The sequence below is a fragment of the Protopterus annectens genome, chromosome 2.part1 (assembly GCF_019279795.1).
Source record: "Protopterus annectens isolate FY-2018-M chromosome 2.part1, PAN1.0, whole genome shotgun sequence".
Classification (NCBI taxonomy): Eukaryota; Metazoa; Chordata; order Ceratodontiformes; family Protopteridae; genus Protopterus; species Protopterus annectens.
Window position 1 is genome coordinate 1,656,780,241 of NC_056729.1, and position 16,554 is coordinate 1,656,796,794.

At 38.8% G+C, this 16,554-nt stretch overlaps 1 protein-coding gene across 8 annotated transcripts in view; it reads right to left on the bottom strand.

The window, feature by feature from the left end:
* AGRN (agrin) overlaps positions 1 to 10,772 on the bottom strand; it is a 3,161,231-nt gene extending 3,150,459 nt beyond the window's left edge. For 6 of the 8 annotated variants that reach the window (XM_044063082.1, XM_044063083.1, XM_044063086.1 and 3 more), the window contains exon 1: positions 10,140 to 10,771. In XM_044063082.1, the coding sequence (XP_043919017.1) occupies positions 10,140 to 10,349 (210 nt within the window). In that variant the 5' untranslated portion in view covers positions 10,350 to 10,771. Of the gene's footprint in view, positions 1 to 10,139 lie in introns of all 8 variants that reach the window. The other 2 variants (XM_044063089.1, XM_044063087.1) reach the window with 2 other exon arrangements.
* Positions 10,773 to 16,554: the final 5,782 nt, after the last annotated feature.

The following is a 16,554-nucleotide window of genomic DNA, read 5'->3' on the forward strand; positions in this document are numbered from 1 at the left end:
AGAAAGAAAAATAAATCAGACTTCTATACTATATGGCACAGTGGATAGTGTTGCTGCCTCACAGCAAGAGATTTCTCAGTTTGATTTTTGGCTGGGTTGCCTTTTGTGTGAAGTCTGCATGTCCTTCCTGTGTTCTCGTGAGTTTCCTGTGGGTGCTCCAGTTTCCTCCCACATTCCAAAGACATGCAGTAGGTGGATTGGACATTATAAACTGGGCACAGGTGTGAGTGTGTGGTGTGGAAGAACCACCACAGCAGGGCTAGCCACCCAGCGGTGTAAATCTTGGCTGTAGATGATTGTCATTGTTGAAGTGGCACTGACCCCAAGTGCAAAATGGGAAAAGGGGGTTATGGATGGAGTATGCAGCATAAACACCCATGGTAACAAGTAAAACAGCGTTTGTAATGGTGATATAACTGCCAAAATAGTTAAAAATTATTTGTTAGAGCAAGTAATCAAAAAGGGAAAATGAGAACCACACTGTGCATTCACTCTTAAGGCCTGCAGTCCACTCCCATAATGAGGAATGGATGCTAGAGGATGTGAATAAAGCTAAGTACTCAATGCACACATTGTTGGATAAACTGGATAAAATCAGACTCATTGTTACCACAAAAAGGGGCACAAACAGGAGCATATCAGGTCCCAAATCTTTCAGCTGCAGATTACATACATATTATTGGTCCTGATTTTTTACATGTGGTCGCAGAAAACATTTAGTCTAGACCTGCTGACAGGTGAAGCAACTGCTGAGCAAGGTGCAACTGTCCCCCATGAAGCATTTAAAATGGATTTATACAAGCTACGCAAATAAACACCCTGTAAAAAGGCAGTAAATCCTGACAACAAGTTGATAAGGCTGGAAAAAGAAGAGGTGGGGCTGGCATAATGGCTAAGGTGTTTACCTTACATTCACAAGGTGAGGGGTTTGATTATCAAATGGGTAATTGGTTAGGCTTAAAATGGCCCTCTAGGGCAGTTAGCCTAGTAGTAACTTATGAACTTGAGTTGATAATTTCCCAAAAGGCAATTTCCCTATGAACTAGGTTTGTATTTCAATACACAGCATTTCATGCATCTAAGAGATGTACAGTACAGACAGTGACAAAGCGTGGATGCTTATGCAGAGTCAATGTACACTAATGGTAAAGTTTTTTCAAAGAAAATCCATATATGTATAAGTTAGCCAGCTAAAAACTGTTCACTGCATAATACATACAGTAATACCACTGAGTCAGAGCACAGAACATAACAATCCTTTTTTAGATGTAACTGATAACAATATAATACTGTGTCTCTGGGACAGGAAAACATGGAAGTTCTGATATGCATGGCTACAGATTTTAAAGAAGAGGAACAGGTTAGTTGGGGAGGCAAGAATGAACAGAGCTTTTAAGGAAATTTAGAAGACGTGGAATAAAATCTGATTTTAAATAATTCCACAGAGAACTGTTTATAGATTGTATATGTTACTAGCTCAGTGACAAAGAGGCTAAAGCCCTGACTATGACCCAAGTTTGAATAGTGGTGGTTGTCAGCAGGATAAACCGACTTGCCCATCTTGGGGATTGCAAGCGAAGGTTTGTACAACAACAAGTGGCACCTGGACTGAGAGATGTGGTTTAGGTGATTCCAAGCCAGTAACTGTACTCTCAGAGACATGTATGTGTGAAAACGGGCACACAGGGATGGGCACAGAAGGCCTTTGAGGTGATGCAGTTATAGATGTAAGCCACTCAGGGCAGGAATACAGCCATACAAAACATGTTGTCATTGCTGGGATGACAGCAAGGACACAAACACTGCCATGGCTACCTGTACAATGGCCACACCCATGTCTCACTTTCACCTTCACAGGGAACACTCAGGATGGAGAAATTAATCATGTGGGGTAACTGGGGGGCAGCTGAATGGTCAGCACATATGGTAGAAAGAGGAAAAAAGAACTACAGCCAACATAGATCTAGGGATGCTGTCTAAAAGCAGAGCTCTGGTACCACTGTAGCAAACTTGCATGTGCCAACAGCAAAGATGGCAGATATAAACAATAGGACTGTGGAAATCACAGAACATTCTATTGGCATCCATGACCCACAAAGTCCACTGGACATTTGCTACACTACCCACAAGAGGACATACAATGACTAACTAAAGGAATGTGCTGATAAGTTTAACAAGAGATATCTTAACTGATAGGGACAAATCAGGGACAACAAAAATCTTAATTAGGATTGGTACCAAGAACAGAATTTACAGCTTAAGTGAGCAGACTTTAGTACTACCCAAAGGTTTATGACAACGTTCATATTGCACAAATCAATAAAACAAACTATTCTGACTTAGTGACTAAACATCTTCATGAAAGCTTTGGTGCAACTAGCTTTGCAAGTCCACCTGATCAGTGGCAGATGTACCTTACCTACATCAAAGAGATAATTAAAAAAACAAATGCAAATGCATTTCTGGGCTTATTTTTAATACATTACTGGCTCCTACAACTGTCAAAACCTGCACCTTTTGGCTAAGATCTAGTGTAATGTAGACATCATCTCTATCATACAAAAGCATTTGAAAACAATACACACTTTTACAGTCTTTGATATCTATTGACTATAACATTAAATAAGTTCATTAGAAATACCTACACATTTACAAATAAATAAAAATTAAATATATAAATCAATCAAATAAATGACAAAATATTTTCTTTATTCAACTTTGGTTTAGGCTGTGACCAAAAACTGGTTCACTGTGGCTCAGGCTCCCATCTTGTTTAACAAGCAGACAATACATAAATAAATAAATAAATAAACTAATTAATTAATAAAATAAACCTCAACACTATCACCTGGAAGGAGTTTGCACTGGCACTACCATGAACAGGAAAGACTCGGAGTCCACCCTGCCTAAAACATTTTTCACTCAAGCAGAGTACCAGCAGCTTTTAGGGTTTCTGCATGTAAACTACTTAGAAGGTCAAAGGGCTAAAAGTCCTGTCCCTCTACTCAGTTTCATACAGACTGCTCAGATGTGACCTCTCTCTGGCATACAAGGCCATCTCAGACCCAGCCTTGATGGAGCTTCTGCATATCCGTAAGTCAAACTCCACTCAGACTCAAGGCCTCAACCTGGTCTGCGATATTAACAGAACTTACTGGTGGGATAGATTTCTGTCCCAAACACTCCCTCATCTGTGGAATAGACTCCCATGTCAAGCACAGTACCCCACTAGCCCTCTTTAAGAGGAACCTGGAAGACTGGATGGGAAACAGAAAATACACCCCTGGGATCCCACCTGTGTCCCTAGTGGACAGGGGAAACAGGTGCTGACTTTGTGGGAACATGGGAAAAACTTTTGGCTAGGCTTATAAGGGTCTCAAGGCCAATAACCTAGTATCATCCTACGAACCTATGAACCTACAGGCATAACTGCAGTCACTGGACACAAGCATTACTTTTGGCCTGGTGTAATAGCACATTCTGTGAGTCAAATGAACTGACACTACTCACAATACAGTACCTGAAGAACTGGCAGCTACCCCTTGGCACAATTACCCTACCTGCCTGGACACCACCCCTGAAATGGCTGCATAATAACCATATCCTAGAATGACTGAAAAATAAGATTAAGCCACAAAGAAATCCTGCAGCAAGAAGCCAGAGTAACACTTTCTAATGTAAAAATCTGCTTTAGACATTGTGCTAAATCTGTTTGCAAAATACTCCTATCGTCAATGTCAGGGCCGTGAAAACCCATGTTCTTCTTCCAGCAGAACAAAAGTCATCAGGACTTGGTTATCATTTAAATCTGAGGGCAGAATATTATTTTTGAAACACCTTAGTGTCCAGTATCAGCTCTGACAGTCTAAAAATGAATGCTTGGACCAGTTCTTTCAAAACTCAGCTGGTGGGCGACAACACCTTTAAAGACAAATTAAAGATGTGCAACAGAGCCAGTACTTCAAGGCAGGTGCTACAATAAGAAAAGTAACACACAAGTCTGAAGAACAGAGGAAGTGTACATCAATGACAAAACAGTACAGCGACAAGAACATGTACTTGGGAGACTGAAATAAACACAAGAAGCACGTAACCTAGAACATGTACAACTGCTAAACAGGAAAGAGACTCAGAATATAAAAGCAGCATTTCATTTTATCAACCACAGTTAATATATTCAACAATGTAATACTCACACATGCAGCAGATGTCAGCAATGTCCAGTCACTTCATCAGAACCTGGAAAAATATCTAGCAATTTCTCTGCTTTCACCTGTGCTGAATCTTTTTATATGTCTAATTTCTTAACAACCACAATGTTTCTGTAATGCGAAACAAACTAAAAGTTTTGGCATTCATGCCCACCGCTTATCTATCTGACAAGGTGCTGGTGACACTATCTGTGAAATACATTGACAAGTACTGACAAGAGTGCTCCCATTACTTGACAGGCTGTGTCATTTGGCAATTCCAACTATCCTACATTTGTGTAATTACCAGTTTTATGAGTGGATAGTGTACTTTGGGATACCATCTTGGGTTTATCGATTCCAAACTTAAAAGAGACACAATGTACCTGCATGTGATATATCCAGAAATTTTACTAATACATATGGGGAAGTTGTGTGAAAAGAAAAAAATGGAGAACTTGGTATTGTCAGCAAATTTGAGCTTAGTGTAAATTCATTTTAAATAAAAAGGAATGGAGATTGTTTATAGAATCATCACATGATCATTGAAAATACAAAGCACGTGGGCCAAGTGGCCACTTAACACCTTACCTGTACCCACCCTTTGGACTTACCTTGCTTTTCAATGACTGATACAGCAGTCATACTGGGGGGTGAATTTGTGAATACACGTCTCATTGTCTAAGTCCTTTTTAAAGGAAGATAGTGTGTAACACTGCTTGATGTGGTGTGGAAGTTTCTTCTACAGAAGAGGTACTCACTATGTAATGAATCTGACTCTCCACTATCACTTGTATATTTGATGAATCAAGTTTAGATATCTGGTCCTAGCATTCTCTGGACAGTTTAATTTATGGACGTCTAAGAAGTCTTAGACTGCTTGATCCCTAAAGGCACAACAAGTAAGGCACAGATCACAACCATGGAATCTATAGGACATCATATTATATACAGGGACAGATCCTCCAGTAGGACATCATATTATATACAGGGACATATCCTCCAGTAGGACATCATATTATATACAGGGACAGATCCTCCAGTAGGACATCATATTATATACAGGGACAGATCCTCCAGTAGGACATCATATTATATACAGGGACATATCCTCCAGTAGGACATCATATTATATACAGGGACATATCCTCCAGTAGGACATCATATTATATACAGGGACAGATCCTCCAGTAGGACATCATATTATATACAGGGACAGATCCTCCAGTAGGACATCATATTATATACAGGGACAGATCCTCCAGTAGGACATCATATTATATACAGGGACCGATCCTCCAGTAGGACATCATATTATATACAGGGACAGATCCTCCAGTAGGACATCATATTATATACAGGGACAGATCCTCCAGTAGGACATCATATTATATACAGGGACAGATCCTCCAGTCTCTTCCTGAAGCTCAGATCTTTTAGGCCTGTGATATTTTTTTGTTAGGAGCCTCTGAGATCACTCCATCTGTCTAACATGTACAAAATGGCATCAAGTTCTGAGGACTACATCTGCACAAGAACACAGAGTGGAAACAGTTTGGGAGATGCATCACAACTTATAGTGTAGTTGCATCTAGAAAAGCATTTATCAACAGACTAAAGCATCTCAATTCTTCTTCTAGCTTTTCCTTGTTAGCGGTCACCACAGCAGATCATCTGTCTGCTCATGATTGGCAGTGGAGTTTTATGGTGTCAAGTTGCCAGCCCAGCACCCAACGTCCACAGAAGGAACACACACACGCACACCTAGGGCCAATTTAGAGTGTCCAATCCACCTACTGCATGTCTTTGGGAGGAAACCAGAGCAAACCCACACAACCACAGGGAGGACATGCAGACTCCGCACAGAAGGCACCCTAGCTGAGAATTGAACCAGAGAACCTCTTGCTGTGAGGTGGCAACACTAACCGCTGCACCACCATGGCCACCTAAAGCATCTCAAATATGTTTCTTTAAATAAAAGCAAAAGGTGGAGGAGTTTAAATTAGTTTCAGGGATAATGCAACAAAGTATTTATTACAGAAAATGTAGTATGCCTGAAAAACAGCATTCTAGAAATGATTCAAGGAGAATCTGTAAAAAGATTTATAACTGCCTGGTTAAAAAACTATATAGACAGCATGTTAAATAATAAGACCCAAACCTACTGCATAATATATTTATTAAAAAAGTAGGGGAAACTGATGCTGAAAGTGGATTCAGTCTTCCAGAAATTTACAGCATGACTGCAGCAGTAAAATTTTTATGTGATAACAGTGACCACAGAGGTTAAGGTATGACGTGAAAGTTACTAAGCAATGCAAAGCAGCGGTAATGGTGACAAACTTGATGGCATGTTGCACCAAAAAGAGCTGAAGATATTCAGGTAGACACAGCTAAGGCCCAGCCTGAAGACAATGCAGGCCTGGAAACCAAGAATACAGATAATATGGAAAGGCTTAGAAGAAAGTGAAAAGGAAGCAAACGTGCCAAAGCTTATCAAGAGGCAGAAAGATTTATGTATTCACGTGCCAGGTAGGAATTTATGGGTGGGTTGGCTTATGCCACTTGCATTTAAAGGATAGACAAGAGCAGAGTAGAGGGACAGCATAACAGAATAATGAGAAAACCGAGAATCAGGGAGTCACAAAATGTTTCTTTGGTGAGGTGGTTCTAACCTCCCTTCCAAAAAACAGTTTTAGAGTAGGGTTAACACCGGCCTCTCCTTTTTGTATGAAAGTCTCTATTTGGGAAGGTGCATGAGTTTCAGAAAAACAATATACATATGTGGACACGTACACAAATACATATTCTAGGTTTCCTGTAATAGTTGCATAAAACAATCACTTTGTATGTGAAACACTCTAATATGATGTGAAACAAAAAAAATCCTGTCAAATTATGTGAAAGTGGGCTTTTACTTTGGCAATAAAGTAAACTCCAGTTCTTTACACTGGCTGTGGGTATGGTTTGTCCTGCAAAATGTTTCTATCAGTAATATCCCACTACGGGAATCTGAAAAGCTTGTGACTTTAACTCAGAGTTGAAAAAAAGTTTGGTTAGTTAATTTAGGCTTATCTTTCTATACAAGTGATACATATAACATGTTACTTGTGTCTATATTTTTGCACTACACAATTATACTTTCTTGTGTTTTAATCTGCTTTTAATTTATTGTTTTTAGTTTTGCAAAATATAATAACAGTGATACTTAAGAGATGGCCCATCATAATGTTTATGCTTTCATCATAATGAGTTAGCAATGTTCTTCTTATCCTAGGGAGACACCCATTTCATATTATTAAAAGAAGGCAATTAAAATAAATAAATACAATGTTTTAAATTACATTTGGAAAAAGAAAGCATTTTAGTAGGGAAAAGAGGGCTACATTAGTTTCTATTGAGAATTAGAAATTCAACCCCTTGAGAGAGGCAATTCAGTAAGTACACTGGAAAACAACAGTACAGGGGTAAGATTTTACGTTTCCAAAGAACTTTATGTTTCTATCCATTCTTAAATTCCAGGTTTCTAGAGTAAATGTGATGTATGCAGGATTAAGTAATGCAGTACACTGTAGTATTTGGTATTAAGTTAATGATAAAGCCACACAGTAGTACAAAAACATCGGCTTAGTCTACCTGATGAGGCCCACTTGTGGAAAAAAGAAATGAACTCCAAAGTAAAAAAACTCAAGGATGTGTGCATAGAGAACAAGCAATAATCACAGTCTTAATGAAAGACATCAAAGTGAGCAACAACAACAGCACCAGAAGCAGATTCAGTGTTTAGAATTAATAACTCAAAATAACTGAGGCAGTATAGCAGAGTGCAGAATGATTAACACAGAGATATGCTACAACACACCTAATGATGTAATACAACTAAAAAGCAAAACTACAGTGCATTCAAATGATAAGAAACTTTCATATTTTTCAAGTAAAAGAATATAAACGTGCAACATAAACATAAGTGTGTGTGAGGACACTTTACAGGGACTGCATAGATTTTATTCTGTTTTAATACAATAAAAAAACAAGTAAGACATTGAGAATGGCTGACAACAGACATGGTAGGTGTCAGGGTCATATACAGTGCCTAGGCTGGAGTTAGATAAGGAATGCAGAGCATCTGGGCAGTGACAGAAAAAGTATGAGTAAAACATGACAAGACCTGGCCCATATAGCTAGCTGTCTTGCCTACACAGTGACTTCAGAGCCTGTATTTCTTAATCATAGACAGATTTGCTGATGTCAGGATAAGGCATAAAAATACATTGAAAACAAAACACTGCATAATAATCTTGAATCTGCAAGTAAATTTACTTCCAAGGCATATAGACTGTTTAACTCTTTCTGTAACTAGTTTTCATCTGCAAAACAGACATTAGAAATTTTCACAGCCTTGCTCAAGGTACCACAGGTGAATTATCAAGCACTTTAGCAGAACCTGTAAACACCAAAGCACATTAGAAATGACAACATTTTAGCCATATTTTGCATTGCCTAGCAGGTATGCGACAGTCAGATTTGCTAGCATATTATGTTTGTATTGTGTACTGTACTTAGGGACTCTGCAACCAAATGTCTGATTCCAGATAACATGCATAACTTGCATAGAAAACGTACAAGATGCCAAGCTGCATAGTGCCCAGAAAGTAGCGTGTTGAGTGCAGCTTCTAACAGTCATAATTTAAGCATGTACTTATAATTGTTATAATTTCTCATTGATTTGAAAGATCTAAAATGGTAGATCTAAAAAAAATTCACATTGATATGAAATATTGAAAATGGTAGATGTAAAAAAAAAGATCCCCGAACTAGTAGTACAGTAAACACTATTAATAAAGTCTTTAGCATAATCTTTGAAGTTAACAGACAAAGTTAGCCATTATACTCGGATTAGCCATGCATGTCCTTCTCCCTTACTTACTCGACTACAAGCGTTGAAAAACCATAGCCTAGAGGGGTTATTCATACTTCAACAATGGGGCGTGTTTGTAACACACAGCAGACTTGGTATGAATGAGATGTGATGCCTTTACAATACAATGTCTAAAAACGACAGAAAAGTTAACTGTACTTTCTCTAAGTGCATGAATGTGTTTGTGCTTATGTTTTATATAAATACCCAGTCATTAGGAGGAAAAGCAGACACTGCATAAGTGCACGAAGCAACATTACGCATAAAAAGTGTGCGATTCTGACTCTTAAGAAATATAACAACTATATAAGTACAGGGAACTATTAAAAACAACAACATAAGTACAGGGAACTAAAACCCTTGACTGTAAGCCAAATCCCACTTCTATACAGTGCCCACATGGTCAGAAGCAGGTGTGCGCCCCAGAATTCACCAAGAGTTCAGATGGAATCCAAGGCTGAAAGCGTTAATCGCCGGGAAAAACCAAGCTGCTGGTGTTCCCTGAACCCAGCAGCTTAACTAGAACTTGGCAGTTCATGAAGTGTAACTGAATGAAGTCGATCCGCAAGCATGTCCCGGCAGCAAACTTGCTTTTATTCTGTGCCTGGCAACAAGTGGGCCGCTTCTGCCGCATTCCTTCCTCTAGGGAGAGGTGCCTGATAGGGATGTGGTGGGGGCAGCATTGTCTGCACTGGAAGCGATCTCGGAAATACCTGCTCTACTCCCTCACTACAAAAGAAAACTCAAAAGTTTTATGGAACTAAAGTGCATGCAAAATCTTAACAATGCATACAGACTTTACAAAGTCAGTGGCAGTTAGCTAACGGGTCACTAAAGCACAGAAATTTACCGATTTTCTCAAAAAGATATTTAATATTCCCATACAGAGTCTGTACCTAGCTTTCATGGGGAAGGGTCGGATATTTTTGCATCCTGTGTCTTGTTTGAGTTTTCCCCTTTTTACTGGTACCTGACTTAACAGCTGTTCACCAACTCATGCACCCTTTTTCCCCCAAAAATCCGTGACTTACCTTACAGGAGTAGGTATGGTGCACCGGATCTACGTTAATGATCTCCTCCACCGTGCCTGTTAACACCACGTTAGCCTCTTCTTCCCTCCTTTCTAACTCCTTCTCGGGACAGCTTGCTCTTCCCGGCTGAGACCAGAGTGCAAAAGCTACTACAAAAGTCCAATAAAACCGTGACGGTCTCGCTGTTGTCCTCTGCCGATGAGTCCCCATGTTTCAGCAGGTTTTGCCTCTTGGTGTTAAAAAAAACTAATAATAAAATAAAATGATCAGGCGAAAATCCGGGCACGGTCGTACAGATGTGGTCAGATCAAAGCCGGAGCTGCTCGCTGAAGCGTTGCCGGGGAGCTCTGCAGCTCCTACAAACCGGTGCAAAAGCAGAACCCTCCGAGCCCGGCGAGCGAGACAGTGCGCGAGACGACACGAGACGTAGCAGCAGCAGCAAGCAGTTGCAGGGCACTAAGGAGCTGGACTGCAGGAATGTGAAGTACCACCGCCGCTGGGAATCTGCTCCTCTGTTCTCCCTTTCACTCCTAGCAGTGGCAGCTCGCTGATTTGCATGCAATCTGAATTGCTGATAAGACTGCATAGAAAAGCCCTGATCTTTTTTCCCTTCTCACTCTCTCTCTCTCTCTCTCTGTTGCAAGAGAGGCGAAAACGCCACCCCCAGGAAATGCTGCTCAAATCAGGTTAATAGATAATGGGAACCACAACGTGATCAGACTTCTAAAGGTGAGAAGGAGACAGGAAAAGAGGTGTCCGAAATTCCCTGACTCCCTGTATTGTCATTGATACTTCAGACTTCTTAGTGTTTTGTCAAAAGTACGTGTATTTCATCCTGATTTTTGAAATCAGTTATTATTTTTTTCCAGTACTACCTGTAGGCTGATTTTCAGTGGCCAAGCTAGTCCTAGTTTGCCTAAGAATTTTCTGTTCTCCCATTTTATGAGACTGATGCAACTTAGGATACAACATCAGGTATCAACGTATTATTTCTTAATATGATAGAATTCATCTGTAGCCCGATGGCCGATTATTGTTGTAATCAGATAAAACATGCATTAAAATTAAAAAGAAAAACAGATAAGTGGACGGAGGGATGAATGGATACTTGTTTAAAAATATTGTCAATAACGAACGTAATATTTGCAATAACACACTAAACATATTATTTATAACACACTAAACTATTTATGACATGCTATTATTTATTAATATGTTTGTTACAGTCTGAAGTTTATCAGCCAATGTCCATCAGAGAAGCCACACTTCCAGAAATGAGTAAAAAGTACATGTAGTTACAGAACAAGTAACCAAGTACTTAAACATCCATACTACAAAAGCAAAGTATATTCATATATAATTATTAATATCATTAAATAAAAGTGAGAGATAAAAAAAATCCTGGTGAATGCATCTTAAAGACAGCTGTCAGCTTCTTAACGTATATAAAAAATAAAAAGGAGAATTAAACCTGATGTGGTATTATCAAGACTTTTTTTTAGTTTTTTTTAAAGATTCTGGATGCAACTGACATATGGACTGAGGGTTGGAGTTTGTACCGAATTAAATGAAGAGACCCTAGTGGTACATATACAGTTATTATTTTTTGTGCAGAGGAACAAAAGTATATATATATAGCACATTATATATCAAAAAGGTCAAAGAAATGTACAAGAATAGAACTGGAGGAGCAGTCTGAGGTACTATAAAATAAAGTACACTATGTGGGTTCTATTCCCACTCTAAGTGACTGGATTGCTCATACTGCAGTGAAGCATTGGGGGGTGCACTCCTGAGTATGCCGTCTTTTGATTGAAATATTAAACTGATGTCCCATCTGCTTCAATTGGTGGTAGCGTCTGAGGATGTAAAAGATCTCACAGCACCTATTGAAAAGAGTAGGGGTTCTTTAATAAACATATTTACAATATTAACAAGTTATACATTATTTACAACTATTTACATCCATATGCACTTCTTTTTCTTCATTTGCATAAACTTTATACATGCATTTCCTTTTTTCGTTTATTTTCTGACCCCCCCACCCTTTTTCCATAACCAAAATCTTATTTATTTTCAATATATCTGCAAATATCCATTTCCCATTAAATTTTAATTATTTCATTCCATATAGTCCATATTATAAAAAATATCTTCCTATCTATTTTTATCATATTCCTTTCTTTTATTACTATAATAACCATATACCAACATATCTATGTTTATATACTTCATTTGTTTAATACCTTCCAGGACACTCTCTTGATGTAATTTTCCACCCCAAAAACGTGTTCCATTGTTTAAACTTCACCACAATAATTACTTATTCTTTCCTTATTTTTATTCATATTCATTATATTTGCTCTTTTTATTACTATTATTATTATTATCTATCATGATCTGCTTTTCTTGCTAGTTTTTTTTTCTGGATTTCTTTCTATTACTCCCCCTTTCTTTGTCTTTTTTTTCTCATCATAGTCTCTACCCACTTTCTCTTTATATTTTTCTTTCTTTTCCCAACAGTCTATCCATAAATTACCTCTTTTTTCACATTTAAAGCATTTCAATTCACATCTTTTTGCATCATGCCCCCATTGCCACAACTGTAACATTTTCTTTTGTCACAATTGTTAAATAGGTTCATAGGTGGGTACTAGGCTATTGGCCCTAGGGCCTATATAAGCCTGGTCGAAAAGGTACGCTGGCTTTCGCCACCCAAGAAAATTATTTTCCTGTGCCCTGTCAAGCAGAGCCCCAGAAGTGATCCCCAGGGTGAATTTCCTATTTCCCATCCAATCATCAAGATTTTTCTTGAAGAGTGCTAATGAGGAGCTTTGTTTGATATAGATAAGTAGTTTATTCCAGTGTATGGGAAGTCTCTGGGACAGGAATCTATCCCTCCAGCATGTTCTGTTTATCTATATTAGGTCCCCTCCTATTCTCCATATTCATTAATGACCTGTACAAAGTCATTCCTGATGCAACTTCTATTCGGTATGCAGATGACTCATCCCTAATCTGTTCTGCCACCTCCCCAACAGATTTACAATCCTTGTCCCAAATCACTTTCTACAAAGTAGAGAACTGGCTCACTGGTCGGCAACTTCTATTAAACCCAAATAAAACCAAACTATTACTCTTCTCCCCCACTCACAAAGTCCCCTCATCACCTCTCACCATAATATCTAAAAATGGTACCATCATTTCCCCAGAACCTAGTAGTAAACTACTGGGAGTGATCATCGACAACAACCTCAAGTTTGATGCTCACATAGACAAAACTATTAAAACAGTTAATAAAAAAATAGGCTCTTTATACAGGATTAAACCATTCCTAACCCCATCTGCTAGAACTGTTATTGCCCGTACACATCTGCTATCAACCCTTCTTTGTGCCTCACCCATCTTCATAAACCTAAGCAAATCAAACCTCAATAAATTTACTAGGTGCTACAATAACATTGCCAGATTTGCCACAGCATCAGCTTATAGAACCCATCACTGCCTTAACCTTTGATCGTTAGACTGGGTTGAACTACCCTACCAACTGCAATATAACCAACTAATAGTTGTTCACAAAATCCTCTACCAACCAGACAGTACACCCATACTGAAAAATATTATTACCTCCTACAGTAACCTAAAATCCCTTCGCTCTTCCAAAAAATTGCTAGTGCAAACTGTTAAAACCAACAATTCAGCTGGTGGATCACTATTCTCCAACTCTGCCGGTAAAAACTGGAACCTACTTCCTGCAGAACTCACCACTGACCCCTCCTTATCCCAATTCAAAAAATCCCTTAGGAAATAAATGGCTTTGTCCCTGTACAAACCCTAACTAACCCCCACTCAAACATAATTCATAAATGAGAACCTCATTACAAGAGTAAAACTCTGACTCTCTGTTTAAAATTCTGTGTATCACCCACCTATTGGAAAGATTTAAAGTTAACACTATACCATGTGTGATAACCACCTTAATATATGTGTTTTCCTTTTTCAGATGAAATCTTTAACTATTTCTTTCTCAGCTACTTGCTTCCAACCTTTGCTGTATGTATGTGAGAAAAACATGTACCTGTGTGTACATAGTTAAACAAATTTCAGTTTTGTGATAACTCACTGTAATAATTTCAGTGTAGTTACACTTGTTTTTGTACATTTGGAGCTTTTCTCCCCAGGCCTCCGCTGAAAATGGACCTGTATCCAGTCGGACTTTCCTGGTTAACAAATGTAAAATAAATAAATACATAAATAAAATAAATTGTGGTGACAAGATTTAGGTCCCTAGAGCATGTAGCTTGGTGGGATTGGGATTTCTTTAAGTGGAGCATGTCCAACAGTTCTGGGTTTGACATAGCTTTGTATGTTAGGCAGAGATCGCCTCTGAGTAGGCGATATGTGACGGAGTAAAGCTGGAGTTTTTTGAGACGGTCTGCATAAGGCATCTGTTTGAGGCCAGTAATCCTCTTTGTGAGGTATTTCTGCTGCCTTTCCAGTTGTTGTAGATATCTTGTGAGGTACATACCAAAAGGGGTGTTGTACTCTTTAATGGGTCTAATGAGTGATGAGTAGAGGGGAACAATGACCTTTTTTTTCCTGGATGAGAAACCTTTTGTGATGAGGTGTACCACATAGAAGGATTTCCTGACTACTGTGGCGATGTGATTGTGATGACCGTGCCCTGGCCCAGCAATCAAGGAGCCTCAATCCTCACCACTAAACCAGGGAGGTCGTCTCATAGAAGAGGAAAGGATAACTAATACACCCAGTAAAATACAATTTCTTTTACGTGCACACATAGATCACAGTCAGTCTGGGGCTGGTTGCTCCCTTGCTCTCCAGGTCCCCAATAAGACTCCCCAATGACATAGCTATAGGGTCCAGATCTCAGCCTAGCTGGCAAGCTAACCTCCAGTACCCTCTCTGTCCAACCAGTGCTTTGTGTCCCTGCCCAGGTAGCTGACACACACCCACACTTTGAGATAAGTATTTATACAACTTCACAGACACTCTTGGAAAAAGATGACACAGATTCTCCAGCTGTGCCCCTTTACCCAGACTATACGGTAGTAATTTCTGCCACCACCAGCTAATAATTATCAGCTACTCAAAGGCCCTTGAAAGGGTTTCCAATTATTACTGTGCAATATTATTATCCAATTGGTAATGTGATTATTCAGTCTAAGGCTTTTTAGAGTGGCCTGTTACAATGAACTCTATAAATATGCAATGTACTCTAGAACCTACTATCTCTGCACAAACCAGCCACAGGTAAAGGTTTTTTAATATTTAATAATAAATAATTAAAACACAAGACAATACTACTACACCACAGAGATATCTAACAGTTGAGAGAACACACAGCAACTTAAAATAATACAGTAGGACAGGTCTGATGTCAAAGAAAAACATTTAATATGACTTTCTAATCTTTAGCTATTCTTAATAGAAAACACAGTGCTATAATCCTACTTACATACATAAACAGCATAAGCAGTGCTGGGGTTGATGGTCCAAGACAAAAATGCTTCAAGTCTCTCACCGAACAATAGTTTTTAAAACACTAACAAACAGCTCTGCTACGACCCTCCCAAATTACATAATTTTGACACTTAGGTTTTCCCAGTATTCACATTACATCATTTTGACACTTAGTCTGGAGTTCCCAGACAAACAAACTACATTATTTAACAAACTAACACCTGCTCAGGAAACTACAATAATAAAAGACATTTCACGTGTATACTCTAACAATTTATCCTTAAGTTAAGACAATAGAAAGAATGTGTTCAGCCAGCCACTTCGGAACCACTTTTTAGATAATTGTAACTTCAAATAACATTTGAAATGCTTGGCTTGATTTTCCTTACAGCAGATGGCAATGTTGCAACAATCTTGAAGTTCACATTTTACAGTGTTTTCTTTCATTTAAAAACACAAGCCTGTATTTTACATTTATTTATACAAATGATAGAATTATGTATCAAATTCTATTTGACTAGGCTGGCAGCCTTCGCCCATCTTTCCCCAAACTTCACAGTGATTATCAAGGGAGAGACGACTGTCCACCTGTGTCCCAAAGTCTCATCACAGTTTCAGTATTAAGTAGACTACTACCTATATGGTAGCTCATGGGTACAGAGTTTTTACCAAAGGGGATGACAATGCACTTTTTGGCATTGAGCTTGAGGCCATGGCTTTGATACCAGGCATCTGTTTCAGTGAGGCCCTTTTGTAGGATGTCCACATCTTTAGGAGTTTCGATTATGGCTCCTAGTTTGCAGTCATCTGCGGACTTTGTTAGCCAAAGACCTTCTGTGTTAGCCTGTACTTCAGAGAAGTAGATACCAAACAGGAGAGGATGCAGGACTGAACCCTGTGGTACTCCACTTGTCACTGGTCTGAAGTTGGA